Raw genomic sequence first — 24,215 nt, forward strand, 5'->3', positions numbered from 1 at the left:
TTCCATTTTTCAACCCATGTTTGCTTTGTTTTGGCAACGTGGGTGTGTTCTTGGGAACATAGGTGGAAGGCAGTGGAACCATGGCGTTTGATTTGGGATTCTTGACTGGAGCAGTCCGTTAGTTTTCTTTTAGGTCTGATTCTTATTGGAATGATGTAATAACGTAGTTTTCTTTTCATATGACATGAGAATACGATGTTGGGGACCTGTTATTCTTAGAATGTTATATTAATGATTTTTTTATAGAAGGTAGACTTGTATAAAGTAATAAAGAGAATTTTTGGAGATTGAATTTGTGGTTAAGATTGTTTATGATGTGGGTTTTAGGTTTTGACATGTGTTGTATCCACCCCGTTCTAGCCTGGGTTTTTAGACAATTGAACCAAGTAATGTTTGAGATATTTATATTTCAAATATTTATTTTTTTTAATTGTTTAGAAATTCGGGCTGTGACAAGGATCGACACTTTCCCAGTCACCCAAAACAATGATGGGATACTTGGTCCATTCCTTGTCGCTGTTACGGTTTTTACGGATAATACCCTTGATGGTTGATTTGTTGTGTTTTATAGGGTAAAAATATCCAGGAAGTTTTTCACCAAATTTATAGTGTCTGAGGATATCGGATAATCTGATCCTATCGACTTCATACTTTTCTGAGGGAAGGTGGCTATTGTAATAATTGCAGATAAACATTAACCTCCAGAAATTCCTCATTCCTTGACCAGGGGAAATATTCATATGGTTTAGTACTTCGCGATAGAGATTGGTTAGAAGAAATCTCAATCCAGTGGTGAGTTAACCAACAGTGACAATGATCGCTCGTCTGGTGCCACTTTGACATTTGGTAAAAGTCCGAGTACCAGTATAGTATTGCAGATAAAGAGAAGGGGGAATTTGATAAGCAGTCTGAACTAACGCTAGATTGGGTCTTTTGATGAAGAAAGGGCTGAGTCCATGTTTTCATTGACCATCTTCAACAGTTTCATGCTCAGATTATGAGGCAGTGGTTTCAAAAGAATGACAAGGAATCCCTTCTACAACATAAGATAAATCTCAAGAAGTCTAGGGTCGATAGGGCCTCGAAGAAGTAGAGGCACGATTATGACTACGAAGTCTATCATCAGAAAGAGTTCCTTCACTACTAATAATATCATCAGAGAGGATATCTTCACTCGCCATTGGGAGGACTATAAACAAAGATGCGAGGACAAAAATATTTTTAGTACGGTAAATTTAATATACATATCATATTATTAATAATATAGTTATCAGAAATTGCGATATAAATAGTCTTATATCAGAAAGTTCGATATACGGATATAAACAATGGATATATCTGATAGGCAAAACAGTGCGATGAGCAATATCTAAGTAAATAATCTTAAAATGGTAAAGATATAAACTTTTAAACATTATCAAACATTATATAGTGTTGTTTACAGTAGTGTAAATACGAACATAGCCAAGCTTACGACATTCAAATTTCAACAATCTTTAAAAACCCTAGAGATAATTATAAGGGTGTGAGTTAATACTAGTGTGAGTTATGACAAAATATGGTATAACAAAACTAACAAAACATAGGATATTACAAACATACCTACAAAAGTTGAGTTTCTTTCTAGGAATATGAAAGCAAGAGTGCAGCAAAGAAAATCGCGTTTTGGAAGAAGGTGTACGTAGCGTATGAGAGAAACTTGGAAGTTGTGGGAAAGATAAACGGTTTGTTTTAAAAAAATTGTCTGACAATGTGGACCGAGTTTATATTTAAGCCCAAACTGATATAACCGCTTCTCGAAAAATTTAAATTTTTGAGTGAAATTTCAAATTTTTGAGAGGGGGCGATGTAGTGGGTAAATATCATACCTAAAGATATTATAATTGATATTTCAAAACTTGAAACATTGATATAAGGATGAATATTTCGGTATATTTCGGGGTTATGTTTAAACATTTGCAGGTATTGAGCAGGAAAGAGGAGGAAGAGGACAAGGGACACGTGTCAGGGATTGAATGGGTCAAAGCTAAATCAGGATACTATATAAAGACTGGAAGAACCAGAGAAGATTCATTAGTTGATGATTAGGAAAAACCATTAGAAAGAGAAAAGAGAACTAGAGAGAGAGAGAAATTGTAAACTGTTATCGCAAATCAATAAAACATAGATTCAATTCATCTTCTTCTTTTATTCTGTTCATTCATTCATTCTGTTCATTAAGATTGTGTGATCTTAGAACATTTGAGAGAAAGTGTTCTTAGACATCACATTTACTATAGTTGGTTTCAAGATTCAAATGTTGTGCAGTTTTTGTTTATTTATATATGTTCATGTAAATGGTGTATACAAAGCACAAACAACTATGTAATGCTGGTATGTGTACTAGTAGTATATTAAGTTGGAAAATGAATTATAAACTGGTAGTGATGTTTGAGCAAACAGTTGTTTTATTTAGTAATCCATGATTATCAAAGTTAATGAATGAATGTAGCTAGTGTTTGTGTTTGAGTTGGCCAACTCAAACCAAAATTCCGTATTTGATACAGAATTTTGTGAGGAAAAATTTGGCAAACAATTGTAGTCACACACTCTCTCTCTCTGTCCGTAATACGTTATACTTTGTGACACAGAGATCGTGTTATAGTCTTAGTTGTGAAATGTGAGCGAAACTCTATATAACTAGTGTTAGATAATACTTTTATTTCTTTCAACTTAGAGCATCTTTAGGTGGTAGTATAACATGTCAAATTCTTCAAATTTGAAGGAAAACTTTGAAATTTATCGGAATTTCATCTCTAGGTGGCCTCAAATCCGATCGCACCACCTGCTTGTTCGCAAAATTGACAATTTGGATGCGGATGCGGAGCGACATTGGTAGTGTCGCTTCAATTTTTTTTTTGACTTTGACCAATGCTGCGCCAGTCGTACTGTTGAGCGACACTCCTAATGTCGTGCGCCATTGCTAATGTTGCATGCTCCAATGGGCAAAAAAACGGCCGGAATTCTACATCATATATCTACACTCATCTCTTTATTCATTTTACATACACTCAACTCAAACATTTTTATCAAACAACTCAACTATTTCACATCAATCTTTAACAACAACACACACACATTGCCAAAAAATGGATCATGAAGTGTATGAGATTTTTCCCCTTCGATCTTCATCTTCATCTTCATTGTCATATTCTTCTTCATCTTTTCCAGCGAAAGACTCGGTAGATAGTCTTGATGAAGAATTTGTTAACACCATTTCCCTTATGAAGCACCACTTGGTTGTACTTGCACAAGCACAAATACATGCTCTGAAGGCACTACATGGTGGTTCAAAGAAGGGTCAAAAAGTGAAACATAGAAACTATGCCCTGACTTTGGAAATCTTGAAGGCTAACTACTTTGTCGATCGTCCTATTTTTCCGAAGGAGGATTTCAAACGGCACTTTCGTATGAAAAAATATTTATTTCTTCATATCTTCAACAATATTCAGACTCATTTTAAGTACTTTCAGCCTAAATTTAACAATGTTGGTAAACCTGATATAGATCATCTGATTAAGGTGGCTGCAGCTTTGCGTATTCTTGGTTATGGTACGGTGGCTGATCAACTTGACGATCAATTGTACATTTTCGAGCAAACTGAAACCAGGCGTTGAAGCATTTCTGTGATGCAATTATCAAGTTGTACGGTTTAGTGGGGTCTACAATCAAATATTTACGACCACCTAGAGTTGGTCGAAATTTGCGACCAGATTAGGAGTGTAATACGGGGCGGGGCGGGTCAACCACGGGTCAAATAGTGATGGGGCGGGGCGGAGAGGGTCTAGGAAATACAAATCCAGTGGTCTCCGACAGGGCGGGTTGAAGTGTCATGTTTTAGTACCATCACCCGGCTTGTTGGGTCAGCTTACGGGGCGGGTCATCTGGGTCAGGTGGAAATTATCATTTTATCCCAATTTCACGTAAAAAAAACTTTTTAATTTTGCAAGTAATATATTTCCAATTCACAATATAGAAAAAAATGGAATCAATTAATAAAAATAAACAAAAATAAAAAACTTGAACTTGAATCCAAAACCATATCTCGCAAATTTGAAACTTCTTTCTCACGATTTATTTGTAAATTGATTATTTTCCATAAAGTGATAAAATGAAGATGAGAGCAAGAATATATAGTACAAAACAATAAAATATAAACTAAAAGAATTAGAAATTAATACAAGGATGAATGATTCATCTTCTCAAAAATTCGAAAGTTGAATTTGAACTTTTGATATTTGTCCAATGTTCAAACTTGAATATTTGAAATTGATGTTGAACTCATAAGTTTGTGTTCATATCTCCCAAATTTTTACAAAAGTTAAAAGAAAATATAAACAAAATACAAAAATATTAGAGTTAGAGTTTTGAAATTATGCGGGTCAACGGGGTTGGGTCAACGACTTTTGACACGGTACGGGTCGGGCAGCTTGACGGGTCGGGTTTGAGCATAGAACCTATACCCATAGCCCGACCTCGTAAAAACGGTGCGGAGCGGGGCGGGTCTGTTTTTGGGTCGCGGGTGAAGACCGGATGATGGGTAAACGGTTTTTTTTTTAAACTCCTAGACCAGATTCTCTTAAAAATTTCTTCAAATTTGAAGAGTATACTGCCACCACCTAGATGCTCTTATAATGAAATTGCTTGAGCAGATGAATCTCAGAAGCGGGAATCTGGGAGTAAAGTGCAGCATGCAAATATTCAAGCATCAAAGGTGGCATCCGATTTTTGTATACTTGTGATTGCTCTATTTTCCTGGAGTAATCTTTTCTTCTTTGGATGTTTAAAAATAATAATAATAATAATCTTGTTGGCTTGTGGGAGAATTTAATTGTGGCTTTATGTCGGAATCATAGTTGTGAAAGAAGTTTGAATCTTAGTTGTATGTTAAGAAAGAAGAATTCATATGCAATGCATTTCAAACATTTTGAGGATTCTATTGGTGGAATTTCTAAATTTTGAAAGGAGAGACTTGTTTTTTTGCCAAAATGTAAATAAGTATCAGACTACTTCAGTTGATATACCATTTTCTTCTTTGCTTTCCAGGCTGTAGCTGACATCATCCGAAGAACTACTTTGGGTCCTCGTTCCATGCTGAAGATGCTGCTGGAGGTATGTTCAATTTGTTGACTATGTAAATTTGTTGGCTGTCCTGGAGTGATGCAAGCAATATTCGGCATCCGTGACTTCTTATATGTGTGGTTCAAGTAGTGGAAGCACTTAAAAAAGAAATTTTCGCAGTTCGATGCTACACCTCTCTTTATTGCATTCTTACATGCCATTCCTTTCTTTTTGTTTTTACTTTTTACTTTTTACTTTTTACTAGCTATCATTGTGACAAACGATGGAAATGCAATACTTCGTGAGTTGGACGTTGCCCACCCAGCTGCCAAGGTAATTACATCTTTATGCCCCATCCTCTTATTCTTTCCATCCTTCCTGCAATTTATTGTTGTCTTGTACAGTTAGAGATGTATAGTTTGTTTAGTCATGCAAAGTTTTGTTTCTTGTTTTCTAATATAATGCTCAATATTGCAGTCCATGATTGAACTAACTAGCTAAGCAGAACACAAGATGAAGAAGTAGGAGATGGTACTACATCCGTAATTATACTTGGTATGTTGGTTGTTCTACATATCTATTTAGTCTTTGTAGTTGCAGGATGTGCATGAAGAGCGATTCCAATCCATCAATTAAATGGTCCTATATTGTTATATATAGGAGATTTGTTTAATATCATTATAATTATCTTGGGTTTAAAATGATTAATATTATTTCATTGGGCTTTGTAAGGGATCTCGTGTTTGCACCCTCATAATGTGCTGGAAGTCTTTAGTTATTTTCATCTTATTATTTAAGTTATTTTCATCTCATATATATTTACAATGGGGAGTTGTTGGTAAAATTATTCATGTGATTGGGAAGGTGGACTCATGTGATTGTGGTAGCATATAATAATTTATTATTATTATTACTCATATTATTAGTAATATTATGATTATTTTAGGTTACAGAAATATGAATTATTCACATTCTGCTAAAGATCACTGATTCTTCTTTTTTCATATCCATTTGAAAAAGCTGGTGAGATGCTCCATGTAGCCGAAGCTTTTATCAACAAGAGTTATCACCGTACAGTTATTTGTCGAGGTAATGTGTAATGCTTAAGGAAATCTTCACCTTTTAATTTAAGAAGATATCTATCTTACATTGTTACTGCTTTTGCAGCTTACAACCGACACTTGAGGATGCTCTTAGTGTGCTTGACAAAATTGCTGTTTCAATTGATGTAAATGATCGTAAGTTTCTACTCTTTAGAAGCAAGCTTTTGCTTGTCATTTTAAAAAAAAAAAAAAAAAGTTTTTAGTTTTGGCGTATTTGGTTTGTTGGATTCATTCTTTTCCTACTACAAACCAGGGTTTATGAGATTCTGTCCTTGACTCTGCTTCTGTATATGTATTTTCTAAAAGTAATACTGATGTTCTGGTTTGGCAGTTTCCATGATGTTGGGACTGGTTCAAAGTTGCATTGGCACTAAGTTCACTAGTCAATTTGGAGATTTAATTGCGGTAAATTACTTGTATATCATTTTTTTTGCAGATTTGTTATTATACTCGATAATAGGTCTTGCTATTTTAATATTTCCTTCCCTTTCAATGATAATGTTTTCTTAGATATGTTCCTTGCTATTATATTGCATTTTGCAGGATTTAGCAATTGAAGCTACTAAGACTGTGGGTGTAGACCTTGGGCAAGGAGTACGGGAGGTGGACATAAAAAAATACATAAAGGTGGAAAAGGTTCCTGGTGACCAATTAGAAGATTCTAGGGTTTTGAAAGGAGTTATGTTCAACAAAGATGTTGTTGCCCCTGGAAAAATGAGGCGAAAGATTGTGAATCCACGCGTTATACTTCTTGATTGCCCTCTTGAGTACAGAAAAGGTGAAAATCAGACAAATGCGGAGTTGGTGAAGGAAGAGGATTGGTAAGTCTATTTTGTCTATAACCTTTATTGTGTAGCAGATTGAAATTGTTTTGCAGTGTGCCTCTAGGTGTTGTTGAGGAGGCTACTGTTTAAAGTTGCATTACTATTTTAATATCTATATTCCCTACTGGACCGGGGGTCAAATTGTTGATATAAATGCCTCATAATTTCTTCGAAATAAATGAATTAAAATAAAGATATGATTCTGTCGATATGCAGGCTTTAGATGTTTACAGTTTGCAATGAATGGCTATCTAGTTTTGGCTATTCATAGGGTAAAAAGCTATTGGGAAAATTTTGAGGATGTTAAATAAGTGCCCAGAGGGAGGGGGGAGACATGATCTGACTTGTATTTATATTTGTTCTTACTCAAACCAATAATCAGCTACTGACTGCCAGCTGTCATGTTTCAAGCCGATTAATCATATGTTTGGTTGTCTATGCACATTCCTGTTCTGATGTTTGGAAGTGGTGCACCAGGGGAGTTATGCTTACGATGGAAGAAGAGTACATTGAGAACATTTGTGCCCAGATCCTGACGTTCAAGTCTGACTTAGTAATCACAGAGAAGGAACTTAGTGATCTAGCCTGCCATTTCCTAAGCAAGGCTGGAGTAAGTGCTATCAGGAGGCTAAGGAAGACTGATAACAACAGGATTGCTAAGGCCTGTGGCGCAGTTTTTGTGAACAGACCTGAGGAGCTTCAGGAATCTGATATTGGGACTACAGCAGGACTCTTCGAGGTAAGGAAGATTGGAGACGAGTTCTTTCCCTTCATCGTGGAGTGCAAAGACCCAAAAGCTTGTACTGTTCTTTTAAGAGGGGCTAGCAAGGACCTCCTGAATGAAGTTGAAATAAACCTTCAGGTACCTTCCTTCATAAGTTCTATTGATTTTTTTTAAAAAAAAGAAAACTTTTTATTACTGTATTTGATCACTCAGAGAAGATAAACTTGTTAAACAGGATGCGATGTCAGTAGCACGAAACATTATTAAGTATCCAAAGCTTGTTCCTGGTGGAGGTGCATCCGAGTTGACTGTATCCGCAACATTGAAGCAGAAAAGTTCAGCTATTGAAGGAATTGAAAAGGTGAAGAGTAATGTTTGACATGGATTTTATCTATTTAGTTTGATGTACTTACTAAATGTGTGTTTGGAGAGTTTGCGACCAGGAGTTGAGCAATTGATTTTTACTTCCAAAAGTATCAAAACATTGTATATGTTAACTCTGAAGATGAAACATAAATGGCCCCCCTTGCATATTGCAAAACTTGCTTCCGCTTAGCTGGTTCTTGTTCATTGCGGAGGGTATTGTTACAAAGCTATAGTATAGTTCACCTCACTTATGAAGATGCTTTGTTCTGCCTCCCTTGTTTGATTTGACTCAGGACTGAAATGTTTAAAATTTTATTTTCCCATTTCCTCTAATAACTTTTTCTTTGATTCATCCAACAATGGCCATATGAAGCTGCAGCAATAGCATTTGAAGCAATACCACGGACTCTCGCACAAAATTGTGGAGTCAATGTCATCCGAACTATGACTGCTTCGCAAGGACAGGTAGGAGTTTGCACCTTTTTTCCATATGAACTTGGGTCTTAACTCTTGAGTGCATAATGATGTGCCAGATTATGAATCCTTAATCCCTGCTGTAATGTTAATCTACTTGTTGCAGCATGCTAATGGCGAGAACCCATGGATTGGTATTGATGGTAGCACTGGTGCCATCACAGATATGAAAGAAAATAGCGTATGACAGCACATCTTATTCTCTCTTTCACACACACGCACAGGTTAAAATCTGTTATAATGAGTACGGTATGTTAATGGTAATTTTCAGATCTGGGATGCATATAATGTCAAGGCACAAACTTTTAAAACAGCCAAAGAGGCTTCCTGTATGCTTCTGGAGATCGATGATATTGTGAGTGGAATCAAGAACTGAAGAAGCAACCTCCTGGTGCAGGCCAAGGTCCATCAAAGCCCAAAGTTGAGGAAGAAGGTGATGTAGACAGTGAGCAGATACTTCCAGAATAAGACCTTCAAGCATCACAAATTGAGAAATGGTTCAAAGAAAGACCTTCAAGCTTGGTGTTTTTATCCATTGTGGCTTTAACAGTTGCGAATTGCTTTCCAACAATTTGTGGGTTGCGGAAAGCTTGTTTGCAGATATGACTTGACTTTGTGATATTAATTATTAACATGCAATGACCATATATACTCTAACCCTATTTGTCTAATACCTAGAGGAGCCTAACTTCTTGGTACGCGTTCAGTGCTCTTATTTTGGACGGGTAATGTGGAACAGTGGAACACTGCATTTCTGCATCTTTTTGTCGTTGGCTTTGGTATAACGTGGAAGTTCATCTAAGTTGTTCCAGCACATTATTCACTATCAAAGATGACCAGAATCCAAGCAAAAACTAAAACTTCACTGGTGGAACTCTTATTACTGATCCAAATTGCATCCACTTACAAAATCTGCACTCATCTGTTCTTTTGTATTAAGCACACCAATTTTAATTTGGTCTATGTTGGTATAGAATAACGAATAATATTATTGCATATACTGAGATTATCCCTGATCTCATTTACAATAATCTGAAATTTCTTTCATATGATTTTATATTAGAACCATACAAAAGTCTATTACATGTATATAATCTAAAAATCTTCAGTATGAGGGCCTCAAGCTAGCCCTGTGGTCTTGGTGCAGGACTGCAGTGCACATAAATATGGTGTAGTTTTTACAATATGAACATTCAAAAATAGGAGGGTCATCTTATCTTGGGTAGACACGGGCATAAGAGCCAAGGCAGAAGCAAAGTCGGGAAGATATCATTCGACTGTTTTTAAGAACTTATTAGCATTTGCTCATCCTCTATAATTCTTAGGAAAAGCGGTTTTACCACCAAGATGATGACTTTCACCTGCTCCATTACCCTACGCTGCACTTTGGTTGTGCTTCTGCAAGTGCTTCCGGTACATAATTCACTATCAAAGATGATATTAATACAATAAAAAAAGAAATAATTTACTTAAGAAACTCTTATATATCTATCAACATGTCATCCACGTAAAGAGTTTGGACTGAGCTGAACTATGCAAGGGACCAAGTAATAACATAATTAGCCAAAATTGTAAAATGGCTATGCCAACGTACGTAATCTAGTCTTTTGTAAGAAGCCAACGACCACCATTCAGAGATCGTTCAGGCAATATAGTAGGTACTCTGATTGGGGAATTGGTCTTTAACTAATTCTACATCCCAGAATGCTGTGCAATCCGACCTGCATGGCCGTGAGAAGGCAATTGAACTAGGCTGGAGGAGAATGTGGACAGAGTCGGACTAGCTCAAGATCTGCAGTCAAAGTTTTCAAAACGATGAAGTGCACTGAAACTCAAACAAGCATGATACAAGATCAAGAACAAGGCAGACTGGATTAACATGCACTTCTATATGGAGAGAGGCTAACTTCTGTGCGGAAGCGTGTGCAAGGAAAAAAGCAGCCCCTCCCAAAGGATGCAAACAATGGTGGAATTACAAACCTGACTTCGCCAGCAGGATAGAAAGCCAAGATTTCACCTACTACAGGTTCCCCACTTTTGATTCAGTTGTAATGAGGGCATGACCATAGCATGCCTTCTATTTTCAGCATTCTTTGTATTCTTTTGTTCTAGATGTAACTCTTTCGCTTTTGACTTCAATACAAGTACCCTTAAATGGTTAATTTGTCATTGAAAACTATCTATTTTCAATCACTAAAATTATCCTTAACAATGAAGGCGCACGCCTAACAGGCCGGCTCAGATTGAACTAATCCCCTGCAGACACTAACACCTCTCTCTCTCTCTCTCTCTTTTGGATAACTTTGCATCATCAACAAGCTATGAGTCTATGATACAGACTTGTAGAACGTGACAATATAATGAAAAAGATAACCATCATTTATAAGCTGATCGAAATTTCTATCAATTTATTTATAACAGATCGAAACCATATAAAAGTGCATTATAATTCATGTAATCTGGCATCTGATATGTTATACATATACATAATCTTGTGAGTATGAGGGCCTCAAGCTAAGCCCTTTCATTATGGTGCAGGGCACATAACTATTGTGTAGTTTTTAGAAGCTGAACACTCGTAAATAGGAGGATTATCTTCTCTTGGGTAGACATGGGCAAGAGGACAGAACTTCTTGAAAACCTCTGAATACTTGTTAGGTTGGCATGCCCCAGTGGCCCCAGTGCAGCAATATGATGGATCTTTCAGTGCATCACAAGCATTCCTACATGCAACTGTGATCCCCTTTGAGTTCTTGGCCATCAATTTCGTTGGACACTCTTTGTTCAGGTCATGGGAACACCCAATGGGCGACGAACAAGCGCCATCTGACTGAATGGTCACCGGTACATTAAAACCATGAATCAAGCTCACTTCATATCTAACTGACAGCCCATTGATCGCGAGATTAACAAGTGTTACTGGGTACACAGGTTGGCCACCATCGCATGGCACTTCATGGTCGTCCCCACAGTCACCTGTTTCACATATAAATTGTAGGCTTTGAAGACTGCATCCAGTTCTAAACCACATTGATCCCGTCCATTGAGCTGGTGCCTCGAAGTATCCATTCGTTCCTGGTGCAAATTCTACCATTTGTTCCCCTATGGCTGGGTTGGCACCATGTGTTGGAGTTATCCCTCACATGAGGAGAGAAACCGAGCGGACAAACGGCAATTCGGCATCGCAAGTCGAGGCAGCCAGCTCCTGATAGAAGCGACTTCGTATTCGAGCTCGAAGAACATAGGGCGACCAGCTCAAAGTGGTGAGCGCCAGATCTCCAGTCTTCGGTAGCGACTTCGCTCAAAGGAAGCGCCAGCGCTTTCATATAAATTTTGTGGGCCTTGCTACAAAGATCCCAGCGAATTTGGTTTTGGAGATAAAACCAAAAATCAAGGTTTTGGAAAAAAACTAACCTAAAAGAACCAAACAAATTCGGAAGGATTGGAATCCGGACTAAAACAAAAGAGATAACCTTTTCTGAGAGAGACAACCTCAGTAAAGAGATAAAGAGATCTAGTAAGGTGAGAGACCGTAAGGAGAGATTGTAATCTTCCTTCCTACTTTATTAAGAACCGGCTCTTGTGGAAGTAGGCATCATTGGCGAACCACGGTAAATCTTTGTGTTGTGGTTTGTTGCTTTTCTTGCTTTACATTATTATCATTTGTTAATAGTTGTTTAGCGAGTTGGGCATGTTAGTATAGGTAGTTTGTGATATTTGAGATTTATCCGGAGTTGAAGTGTGTTCATACAAGTTATCCGTGTAGTGGGGAACCGATTGGTATTGGTGTAATCCCCAACAAGTGGTATCGAGCCTTGGTTAGAATAGCTGGGGTGTTATCCGAATCTTTGTCGGGAAGGTGTTTGGCCAAATTCACGAGAAGATTTGAGGTTAAATAACTTGTAGAGATGGACCATTCCGTGAACACTTTCGTTATGATGAGTCCGAATAGGAAGAACTACACCATCCGGAAAGCCAAGATGGAAGACTTGCTATCTTGCAAGGACTTGGCACTTCCCATTGAGAATGAGGGAGTAAAACCGAGAAAAGATGATGAAATTTGAGTGGAAAAAGCTTGACGTAAAAGCGATTGGATACATTCGACGGTGGATTGACGGCATTAATGTCTTTCACCATGTGGCCCAAGACTACGACCTTGGTCATGGAAGAAACTTCGAAGACCTTTATGAGAGGAAGTCGGGGTGGAAACAAAGTGCTAGTCGTTAAGAAGTTTGCGCAACCACGAAGTACCAAGAAGGTTCTTCAATGTCCGAAAGATCTTAATGAAGTCTGAGAATATCATCAATCGGATGCATTTGATGAAGATCAATTTGGGAGACGAAGTTGAGGCTTTGTTTCTATTAGGCTCTCTACCCGAAAGTTGGGAGACATTAGCGGTTTCTACATGGAGCGACCAAGGATGGAATTGTTACCATGGAGATGGCTACCACGTCTTTGTTGAATGAGGAGACTAGAAGGAGTGCAAGAAGCGCTCTTCTAACTTCGAGGTCCTTTTCACGCGAGAAACGGGGAGAGGTCGGGCGAAAACCATCTCGCTCTAGAGGTGATGGCGTATAAATCTAGGGGTGAAGCTAGAACTCCTAAAGGCGGAGAGGCAATGTTACTATTGTGCCACCAAAGGCCACTTCAGGATATGAGTGCGAATCAAGAGGGATGAGAAGAATAACCGTGTACATGAAGACATGGTGCGGAGAACGGAAACACAGCTCGGCGACCCTAGTGGGAATTGTGGTCGATTGTGGTGTGTCTTTGTCTTAGTACCTCATGTCGATATCTGAGTGGGTGATAGATCTGGGAGCATCCTATCCGTCACATCGCGCCGCGGGGATTCTTCACTACCTACGGTTGTGGTGAATATGGTGAAGTGAGAATGGGTAACGATGGCGTCTCGAAGATTATAGGCATTGGAGATGTTCATGTACAAACCAATGTCGGCTACACCTTGACACTCAAGGATGTAAGACATGTCCCCGACATACGGCTAAGCCTAATTTAAAATTGGGAAATTAGATGATGATGGCTTTGTAAACTCGTTTGGTAACGGGGTATGGAAACCCGACCCGGAGGTTCCATTGTAGCGGCGGAAGGAAAGAAAACTTGCTCTCTTTACAAAAAACCACAAAGTTTGTGTAAAGCGAAGTTTAATCTTGTGAAGAAGAAACTTCATCCGAACGTGGCACAAGAGATCGTGGTCACATGGGCATAAAAGGGATGGAAGTTCTTGCTAAGCAAAAGGCCATGCCGGACATTAAAGGTACACATTTAAGTACATGTACTCATTGTTTGGTAGGAAAGCAACACGAGGTGTCTTTCCAAAGATTCCGTCTCCACGAAAAGGACAACGTCCTTAGTGCACACTGGACTTATGTGGTCCTATGAGAGTGAAGTCCCACCGGGGAGCCGTCGTACTTCTTGACATTCATTGATGATCGTCAAGAAAGATATATGGCCTATAGTCCGAAGACCAAGGATGAAGTACTTGGCGTGTTTGAGAAATTCCACGGCATGGTGGAAAGAGAGACTGGGAAGTTGTTGAAGTGTATTAAGCCGGATAATGGGGGAAAGTACATTGGGCCATTTGAAGAGTATTGCGAGTCATGGGATTAAGTCATGAGCGGACCGTTCCCAAGACACCGCAATGAGAATGGAATAGCGAGAGAATGAACCGCACCATTGTAGAGGGATAAGATGCATGCTATCTCACTCTAAGCTACCTAGAAGCTAGAAGCAATGCGTCTGACCGTAGTGCATGTGATCAACTTTGTCACCGGCAAAGCCTCGAATAGTGATTATCCGAGAGAGTATGGTCGGCAGATGTTGTTGATTATGGATACTTGAGGGTATTTGGGTGCGGGGCATTTGTGCATATTCCGAAGGATGAGAGATCAAGCTTGATGACAAAGCCAATCGGTGCATTTTTCCGGGTTATGGAGATGAAAAGTTTGGTTACAAACTCTATGATCCGATTAACAAGAAGGTAATCCGGTCGAGATGTTGTGTTCTTAGAAGACCAAACCATAGCGGACTTTGAGGAGGGTGAGAAGCTTCGTGGCTTTCACCAATGATCTTGTTGATTGAGAACCGAAGTTCCTACCGTGGAACGTCGCGAAAGGCATTGAGAATGCAGAGAACCATGAGTTTGAAGCTCATGATGAGAATCTATTGCTCATGATGGGATAGAACCTATTGGTATAGAAGATGCGAGATGAGATGCATGAACCACCACCGAGAGCAGCGAAGTGCATCCTCACGAGGCACCGGCAAAATGGGGCAAGGAGGTCCGACAGAGAGACTAGCTTCAGTATCCACCACATAAATGCGTGCTACTATCGGATGGTGGAGAACCTATGTACTATCAAGAGGCACTTGAAGGTACGCACAAAGAAAAGTGGTTGAAGGCCATGCATGGCGAGATGGATTCTTTGCATAAGAATCACACTTATGAGTTAGTTGAGAAACCCACAGGGGAGAAAAGTTCTCAAGAATAAGTGGATATACAAAGTCAAGCATGAGGAGAACAATCCTCACCCAAGGCACAAAGCTCGCCTTGTTGTGAAGGGGATTCGGTCAAAGGAAAGGGATTGACTTTGATGAGATTTTCTCTCTCAGTAGTGAAGATGACTTCTATCCCGGGTGGTATTGGGTATGGCCGCAAGTATGAACCTAGAGGTTGAAAGCAGCTAGATGTTAAGAGGCGGCTTTTCTTCATGGAGACCTTGAAGAAGATGTCTACATGGACCAACGAGAGGGTTTGAGGTCAAAGGCAAGGAGCACCTAGTATGCAAGCTAATAAAGAGCTTGTATGGGTTGAAGCAAGCACCGAGACGCGATGGTACATAAAGTTTGACTCCTTTATGGTGAAGCAAGGATACAAAGAAGTCCGCTTCCGATCATTGTCGCGTTTGTTCGAGAGATTTCCATATGGGGATTTCATAGTGCTATTCTTTGTATGTGGATGATATGTTGATAGTTGGCCCCAAACATCAACAAGATATCAAAATTTGAAGAAAGACTTGAGTAAGTCCTTTGAGATGAAGGATTTGGGTCAAGCAAAGCAGATACTTGGGATCACGGATCACTCGTGATGCGAAAAGAGTGGAAAGTTGTGGCTTTCTCAGAAAGCTACATTGAGAAAGGTGTTGAAGAGATTCAACATGGATCAAAAGCCTGACCCGATCGGTTAATCCGCTTGGTGGCCCGGTTTTCAGCATGACCAAAAAGAGATGTGTCCTAAGGGTGAGCATGAGCGAGTCGGATGGAAAAGATTCCTTATGCATCCAGAACGATGGGCGGTTTGATGTATGCCATGGTGTGTACTAGGCCGGATATTGCTTTTCGCCATTTGGGTGGTAAGCGATTTACATCAAATCGGGTAAAGAACATTGGGAAGGTGTTAAGTGGATATTGAGATATCTCAAAGGCACTTCCAAATCATGTTTGTGCTTTGGTGGAAGTAAGCCCTTACTTGAAGGCTACACCGATGCGGACATGGCGGTGATGTTGACTCGATGAAGTCCACCTCCGGTTATCCGGGGTTACTTTTGCGGGGAGCGGTTTCCGGCAATCTAAGTTGCAAAAGTGTGTTGCCCTCTCCACTTCTGGCCAAGTATATTGCACCACCGAGTGTTGTAAAAGAGTTGCTATGGATGAAGAGGTTCTTCATTTTGTAGTTCTATGTGACGGTCGAGGCGCCCATCCACTTGAGCAAGAATCCGAGTTTTCATTCTAGATCCAAGCACATACATATGCGTTATCATTGGATTAGAGAAGTACTTTCGAAGACAAGCATTTGTGTATCGAGAAGATCCATACCGACAAAGAACGGGTGGGATATGATGACCAAAGTCTTACCGAAGGTAAGTTTGATGTTTGTTGTGCTATTGCGGAATGGCGCGACACTCCCTCGTTGATTTGGCAATTGCATGGAGGTAGCCCCTCACCGTTAAGGGAGGGGAGATTGTTGGAGTTATCCCTCACATGAGGAGAGAAACCGAGTCGATTTCTCGATAGAAGCGCGACTTCGCTTCGAGCTCCAATAACATAGAGGCGACCAGCTCAAAGTGGCCCAGCGCTCGATCTCAGTCTTGGTAGCGACTTCGCTCAAAAGGCGAGCGCCAGCGCTCGCATAAATTTTGTGGGCCTTGCTAGATGCAGCGAATTTGGTTTTGGAGATAAAACCAAAATCAAGGTTTTGGAAAAACTAACCCTACGAACCAAACAAAGTCGGAAGGATTGGAATCCGCACTAAAACAAAAGAGAGATAACCTTTCTGAGAGAGACAACCACAGAAAGAGATAAGAGTGATCTAGTAAGGTGAGAGACCGTAAGGAGAGATTGTAATCTTCCTTCCTACTTTATTAAGAACCGGCTCTTGTGGAAGTAGGCATCATTGGCGAACCACGGTAAATCTTTGTGTTGTGGTTTGTTGCTTTTCTAACTTTTTTACATTATTATCATTTGTTAATAGTTGTTTTAGCGAGTTGGGCATGTTAGTATAGGTAGTTTGTGATATTTGAGATTTATCTGGAGTTGAAGTGTGTTCATACAAGTTATCTGTGTAGTGGGGGAACCGATTGGTATTGGTGTAATCCCCAACACCATGCCACACTGAGCCACTGCAGTTGTTATAATACCAGAGTCTGAGGGTTGATTGTCCTGAAATTCAAATTACGTGATCACCACTACATCAGCAAAACCTTATGGACAGAAGCACATACATTGCTGGTACGAAATTTTTGTTGTTCACAACTGCTGACTGCTGAATCAATTAGTTATGGCATCATAGCATGCAATTTTAAAGTCTATATAGATGAAAATTTCATGCAAAATAATGCTATAACATCACATGATCATATGAACTAACAAAATTTATTAATAACATGATCTGTAGGTGTTGATTTAACTTAAAACAAGAAAAAATGGGTGAGCAAATGTATACTAAACCTGGAATTATCAACATATACAGAAGAAGGAGGCTGGTTCCAACTTGTCTTGCCATGATGAGTTTCATTTTGATTGGTTTAGATGAAATGTGTATTGTACTGTGCTCTCACAAGGTATATATATATAAAGATGGATGAGTATGGAAATTAAAATAAACAGGTAGAGGTACAACTGTACAAGGCAAGGGAAAATAGTGAGAGCCCGGAGAGGTGGCATCATATATCATTTAGAAAGAATTTGCTTGTAATTTATTGAATCAACGTGGAACAATGCTAATATCGACTCTGCATACTTGACTAATGTTCACCTTACATTTTACTTTCAGAACATGCTTGTAATTAATTGCACATGTATAAAAGAGAAAAAAGTGATGTTGCCTTGGACACACATAAGTCCAAGTGTCCAACAACAACCTACTGTAGATTATATGACTTGAGTCTTGAGTAACATGCATGTTCCTCCACCGAGTCTATCTAACTAAAGACCATACTAGATTATTTGATTAGATCCCACTACACGTGCGGCTATTCAACTTTCAAACTGTCAGTCTGCCAGTCAGTTGTACTTTAAAATTTAGAACGCAGTCGTCCGTTAGGCTGCTACTCATTTCTCTCTCTCTTTCTGGAAGATCACCTGTTGCTTAGAGTGAGAAGTCTCTTTTTACTCTTCTCGTTTACATTTTTTTTTATTCATGCACTTCATTTCTCTTTTCATCACGAGTTTAGTTTAGACTTTAGACTGACCATTATTTGATCATTACATGCTGTGCTCTATTTATTAGTTTTTTTCTTTGTTCTCATTGATTAAATGCATGATATCTAATAATGATTATGATATGATATGATTGTAAGATATATCTAAATACATTATTGTTTTTGTAAGTTATTCATTGATGATGATTATGATATGTGATTTATATTTGTTTCTTCTAAAAAGATTTAGATGTTTATTAGTAGTGATGCATTTGTGATTTGAATAGTTGACATATTTTTATGTATCTAATAATGAATGCAAATTTTCTTTTGAAAATACAGGTTTATATTTCTTTATTTTTTTCTGTTTGTTGGTTTGTATAAATTTACATGAAATATGATGGGCGAATCTAATTAAAATATGTTAGATTGATTTGTTTTCTATGAACATGACTTTGGAGTGATTGTGATCAATACTTTAAATTTCTCGAAACCCTATTATTCAGTACAATGCATTACATTAACAGTAAAGAGTATAAGCTTTCTGGAAATTTTCATCTGTGTTTGAATTTATATTATTTCTTTGGTGTTGTACTAATATTTTGTGTGGTAGTTGTCATCCTTGTTAATGCGATTATTAAAGATGTTGTGCTATATATTGCTTTTAGTTTAATAACAGAATGGGAGCTGGAAGGAAAACAGAGACACATACCTTGGGTGAAGCGATTAAACATCCACCTACTGTTAATAGCAGTGCACCTGCATGGAATTTGAAGAAGAAGGATCTTGGTGGCGTTATCTTCGGCTGTACGCACTACACTATCAATGAGTGCCTTACAAACCAGATCTTCGGTTAGTATCTTTGTTTAATTTCGTATTATGGTAGTGACAACTGACAACATTCCTACTTGGTCTCTACACCCCTTTATCTCTTTTTATCCTTCTTCTAACCGGACTTATATATATGCATTATAACAGTGATACTGAAAAAGTCATAAATGTAACAAGTATAAGGACAACTCCCATAAGTTGAATTTTAATACGGTCTGAGATTACAAAAGCCAAGGACATTCTTCATAGAAAATAATCGGATAGTGCTATATACTCCATTATCTTGCAATTTATTTTAACAACAGATACAGTAACTAAGGTTGTATTCAGATTCATTGGAATGTCTAGATAGAATACAACTTTCTTAATGGAGATTAGTTGCCAGGGAGCCAGATGTTATGAAGATTTCTCTGTTCTCTTAGTTGAAAACAAATCCATAATTGGAACATCCTTTTAGGAGATGCTCATACCTTTTGATATATATAAATTATCTTAATGTGAGAGGCTTGAAGGAATATCTCGTAGTCTTCATTAAATTCTCCGTATGCTGTGCTTTTTTATCTGAAGTCTTCTGCAACTTTATTTTGTGACCGATTTACTTTCTCATGGCAACTGTTTACTTTGCAAGTGGTCTTTCAGTGTTATTACAAGTGATTTTGTGAAGATCTCAGTTGTATACGTTGAAAAGATTGGGATTATATGCTTTTATTGACATCAATAATCTGTTATGGAACTTGATTTGCCTGCTGACTCTACTAAATCATGTATGATTTTAGAACACTAGGAGGTGCCTAGGCGCTAGGTGGTGGCCAGCCTCTGCCCTCTCCTTGGCCTAGAATCGCTATTTGCTAGATCGTTCCAAATAGTACCATTTTCTATCTTTTCATGAAATTTGTTTTGCAATTTCTGATGGTTACTAATATATACACTTCATTGACTGAACTTAGAAATATACTTTCAGATACAGCTGGCTGACATCAAAGTTATTGAGTATTTGAGATGTCACCAATTATTTGCTAATTTTGTTCGGAAATAATGTAGCTAATTGTCTGCCTTGTATGTTTTACAATATGATAATTTGAGACAAAATCGATATTATATGACAATATCATTATTAGATTATTAGAAATAATTTGGAAATCATTTTTCTTCGTGTCTATTTATCCAAGTTCAGCATAGTTACCATTAGAATGCGCAAATACGAGTATATTCCTTCCAGAACATTTTTTTTTTTTTTTTTTCAAATTCTTCCGTCTTTTGTATTTGGTTACATTGAAACACTTTGTCTTATTAGTTACAAAAAAGAAAGAAAGCTTTGTCTTATTTAATTTTTGAAATTGTTCTGTTGTTTGGCTCAAGCATTTCGAGTCTTTGTCAACTTTTCAATTTTTGTTTTGCAGGGTTACCGGCTATACATTTTTCATATGTAAAAAATATTGAGCCAGGGTTGCCATTATTCTTATTCAACTATAGTGATAGAAATTTGCATGGCATTTATGAGGCTGCTAGCCATGGCAGGATGGATATAAACCCATATGGATGGACGGAAAATGGTTCTGATAGAACTCCATATCCTGCGCAGGTATCAAAGTGGAAGTTTCCCTAGCCTTCCTTAGCTCTCTGTCCATGTATACTGTTTTCCCGTGAAGAAAGGATTGCTGTTTTCTTACTTTATAATATTTGCCTTGCCAAGGTACGTGTTCGTATTAGGAAGCAGTGCCAGTTCCTGTCCGAGGAGCAGTACAGCCAAATTCTAAGTAAGAACTACTACAAGGAAGGCCAGAAGGGCCATTTCCGTTTTGAGCTTAACCTCACACAGACTGCCCAACTAGTTTCACTGTTTGAAATCTCAGCCATAACTAGCTCCTCTACTGCCTTGTCCTTTAAAGCACGTACTGTGAAACCTCTTCAAGAAGCGGTTCCTAGTCCACACAAACGACATGAAGATCAACACTTCAATAAGAAATTTAAATTTCCAGCTGAATTGCCCCATTCTACACCCAAATTGGTTTCCCTTTCCAAAGACAACTCTGATCCTATGGCACCTATGCTGAGACCTCTTAATGCAGTGGTTCCTAATTTTGATAGCAGACACGAAACTGAATTTTCCAAAATGAAATTTAGAACACCAGCTGAATTGCGTGGTTCTACAGGCACATGGGCCTCTCTTTTTAAAGAAAACTCTGATCCGAATAAAAGAAGTGAAGGCAACTGGGTTGAAGAAAACCTGGAAGTAAAGCAGATATCAAAAACCCAATCAGATAAAGAATCAATAGAACATGAAGAGGAATGCATTCACTGCAAGCTGCAAGAACTGGTTTTTCACAGGGAAAAGTTGAATCACAAGGAATACATTGAAGATGCTTTTCTTTGCTGGACGGGCAACGCATATTCAGCGAATGGACCTGCTCCAGCACAACCTTCAGCGCTTGACAAGTTTGAAGATGTCTTCTTTAATTCATCCGATACCCAGTCCATAATAAATCAGGTATTAAGATTGTGGATACTCTTGATACATTTGATTCGCCAAATATTACTTTTTTTTTTCCTTTCTCAGTTGACTGATTGCTCATTATGGTGATGGTAATTTTTTTTGATGTCTTGTTGTAGTTAAGGCAAGAACTAGATGAGGTAAAGGCTTTTTCGATGAAACAATTTCAAAAGACCACTGCATTGGAAAAGAAGCTGGTATATCTTCAGAACATATTCTTCATTTCTGATTGATACAAGCTCTTGCAGTGTGGACACTACGCAGGAACACAGTGAAAGGCTCGCCCCAAGCGCCTCACGCGTAAGACCTTTTAGGCACACACCTAGTGTCATCTAAGCCCATTACCTAGCCCCTAGGCTCACCACCAGGCTCCAGTGCTTAGTTAGCACCGTTAACTGCATAAGGTGGAATTGATCATTATAGCATAACTATGTAGCAAGAGTTTCTTCTGCTCTTCCTCTGGTATTCTCAAATTTTGTTGCGTTTGAATCTGGATTTACTGAGAAGTCTTACTACAATAAGTTCAAAGCGTTGTCAATCCTTACTCTATTTTGAACTGTCAGTCTACTATAATAGCTCGTAAGTGTTGTCAATCTTTAATCTTGCTACAAAACTCTGCATGTAGTGGAACTTGGTTCTCGATTAAGGTGCTCAGGAGACTGTTTGCTCCAATGTGCAAAGGAGATCCATTTTATTTGCAGACACACATACATCGATTATTAACATTTTCTAACACAACACAAGTTAATTGTCTCTGGTCAATTCACAAGCACCTCAAACGTTTTCTGGGGGAGAGAGAGTTCACACTTGCAACCTCACGATAGTTTCTGGAGTGAAGGTTCTTAAGTAATGATGACGTTCAATTGTTTTGTCATTGATATATGCCTTGCATTGTCTCCAATTAGCAATTTCTTACCTGTATATGCCAGATGAAAGTTTGCTTTTTCAGTCCCAAGGATTTTAAAATGTAAGCAGGAACACTTGTTCTGTTTCAAATCAATATTTTCAAAATCATTCAGTCAGTAATTTAACTGATACCTGAATATATATGCAAGTAAAGCACAGAGAAGCCAATGTTTATTGTTACATTTTCAATCTATATACAATCGTAGTATAAAATATTGGTGATAAGCTTATTCGGTGTAGATTATTACAACAATACGGACTACATAAATACTGACTCAACATAGATACTACTGACTCATGGTTCACCGTCACCATCATTCCCACCACCATAGCCGGATCCATAACCTGAACCACTTCCATATCCTGAGCCTTGGCCTGAACCCCCACCCCCACCCCCACCTCCGCCGCCGCCGCCGCCGCCTCCACCGCCACCACCACCCTTACCACTCCCTGAACCATACCCAGACCCGTATCCTGATCCTGACCCTGATCCGGATCTGGATCCACCGCCACCACCTCCTCCCCCCCCACCACCACCACCACCTCGGCCACCACCAGCTATTCCAGAGCCATATCCAGACCCGCTTCCAGACCCATATCCGGAACCACCACCTTTGCCGCCTCCTCCACCCCCTCCTCCACCTCCACCTCCACCTCCACCATTACCCAAAGTTTTGCCAATAGGCCTAGCAGCAAGGGAAAGGTCAACAAGTATCAATACCAACAATGCAAAGGCTAACACTCTTGAGCTCGCCATGTTCACAATTCAAATGTTTTAACTGTATTATTCCCTATGAATTTTGTAAGAAAGCAATGCAACTAAACATCAAAGACGACCACATATTTATAGGTTTAAGTCTCTGACCATTGGCTACTTTTTTCTAGTAGGTTCTCCTCATGGAGTAAAGTAGACCAGTAGTGATAATGGTGGTGATAGTGGTTGTAGTGGAGTTGACTCGTGTCCATGCAATTTCAAAGAAACAAAGTTATAAATCAAAAGTAGATAAGCACGTACTCTGTCCATTTTTGACTTCAATTTAGAAGCCATGGTTTCAATTCACACCCTCTGTTTTTTTTTTTTATCGGAAACTTTCATTCATACTTAAACTTTAAACAGAGGAGTTACAGAATCATGCAACCAACTAGGTGGAGTCAACTCACACCCTCAGTTAGCTTATACTCCCTTTATTCTTTTCTATGTTCACATTGTCCACACGCCCTATTATTGGAGCCTTGGAGGGGAAAAATAGCTTCACGCTTTCAAAAGCATAGGACACATCACTCAACCACCCACGCACCACACTACCAATTTCATGTCAAAACCTATGAATCTATGATTAAGAGTACACTTAACAATTCATAAAAAGCACCCAACATTGTTTATTGCCAAGTCTAAGTGTGTTGTAGTAGGATGACATCTGTTATGCAAACTGGTCGAAGTATATATATTGGAATGCACGTTGTATTTCTTTTCACCAATATGGATCATTCTTAATTTTTTGGGTAAATTTCTAATTCGCCCATGATAATTTCAATGTATTTCCAATTCGGAGACAAATTGTAACACAATACATTTTGTCAGCAGTTAGTGGAATAATGTAAATAACTTTTTACACTGAGTTGCTGCCAGATTAGGAACAAAATGACATTATCCCAATACGACAATGGCCCGATGGGAGAATTTACCCCAGACTATAGGACCAATAAGGCAATAGGTTATCATTCATTCATAAGCGGTAA

General features: G+C 38.6%; 2 protein-coding genes and 1 pseudogene across 5 annotated transcripts; 2 read left to right on the forward strand and 1 right to left on the reverse strand.

Annotated features, from left to right (window-relative positions):
* The first annotated feature begins 3,128 nt into the window (after positions 1-3,128).
* LOC147487292 (T-complex protein 1 subunit gamma-like) lies at positions 3,129-9,248 on the forward strand (annotated as a pseudogene). The gene is made up of 13 exons (XR_015202786.1): positions 3,129-3,347; positions 3,513-3,591; positions 5,366-5,433; positions 5,598-5,655; positions 6,121-6,189; positions 6,268-6,338; positions 6,535-6,608; positions 6,747-7,024; positions 7,505-7,889; positions 7,987-8,112; positions 8,478-8,582; positions 8,698-8,772; positions 8,863-9,248. The product of XR_015202786.1 is annotated as a T-complex protein 1 subunit gamma-like (transcript).
* Positions 9,249-18,072: 8,824 nt separating this feature from the next.
* LOC147487293 (uncharacterized) lies at positions 18,073-22,107 on the forward strand. 3 transcript variants are annotated; one of them, XM_086573093.1, is made up of 5 exons: positions 18,073-18,200; positions 18,916-19,099; positions 20,479-20,660; positions 20,772-21,566; positions 21,689-22,107. In XM_086573093.1, the coding sequence occupies exons 2-5, from the start codon at positions 18,928-18,930 to the stop codon at positions 21,800-21,802; spliced, it is 1,263 nt and encodes a 420-aa protein (XP_086429219.1). In that variant the 5' UTR covers positions 18,073-18,200; positions 18,916-18,927; the 3' UTR covers positions 21,803-22,107. The 3 variants fall into 3 exon arrangements, with proteins under 3 accessions (XP_086429219.1, XP_086429220.1, XP_086429221.1); XM_086573094.1 differs by having other exon boundaries at positions 18,115-18,207; XM_086573095.1 differs by lacking the exon at positions 18,073-18,200 and having other exon boundaries at positions 18,301-19,099.
* A 507-nt stretch (positions 22,108-22,614) lies between these two features.
* LOC147487294 (uncharacterized) lies at positions 22,615-23,615 on the reverse strand. Its single transcript, XM_086573096.1, has one exon. The coding sequence runs from the start codon at positions 23,230-23,232 to the stop codon at positions 22,771-22,773; it is 462 nt and encodes a 153-aa protein (XP_086429222.1). The 5' UTR covers positions 23,233-23,615; the 3' UTR covers positions 22,615-22,770.
* Positions 23,616-24,215: the final 600 nt, after the last annotated feature.

Source organism: Coptis chinensis, chromosome 7 (assembly GCF_015680905.1).
Source record: "Coptis chinensis isolate HL-2020 chromosome 7, ASM1568090v1, whole genome shotgun sequence".
In the NCBI taxonomy this organism is placed as follows: Eukaryota; Viridiplantae; Streptophyta; class Magnoliopsida; order Ranunculales; family Ranunculaceae; genus Coptis; species Coptis chinensis.

What these genes read in the sequence shown, in the direction of transcription:
- LOC147487293 (XM_086573093.1), top strand. Translation starts at nt 18,928, where the DNA reads ATGGGAGCTGGAAGGAAAACAGAGACACATACCTTGGGTGAAGCGATT. An exon ending in CCTTACAAACCAGATCTTCG is followed by an intron (nt 19,100 to 20,478) that starts GTTAGTATCTTT and finishes TTTGTTTTGCAG; the next exon opens with GGTTACCGGCTATACATTTT. An exon ending in GAACTCCATATCCTGCGCAG is followed by an intron (nt 20,661 to 20,771) that starts GTATCAAAGTGG and finishes TGCCTTGCCAAG; the next exon opens with GTACGTGTTCGTATTAGGAA.
- LOC147487294 (XM_086573096.1), bottom strand. Translation starts at nt 23,232, where the DNA reads ATGGCGAGCTCAAGAGTGTTAGCCTTTGCATTGTTGGTATTGATACTT.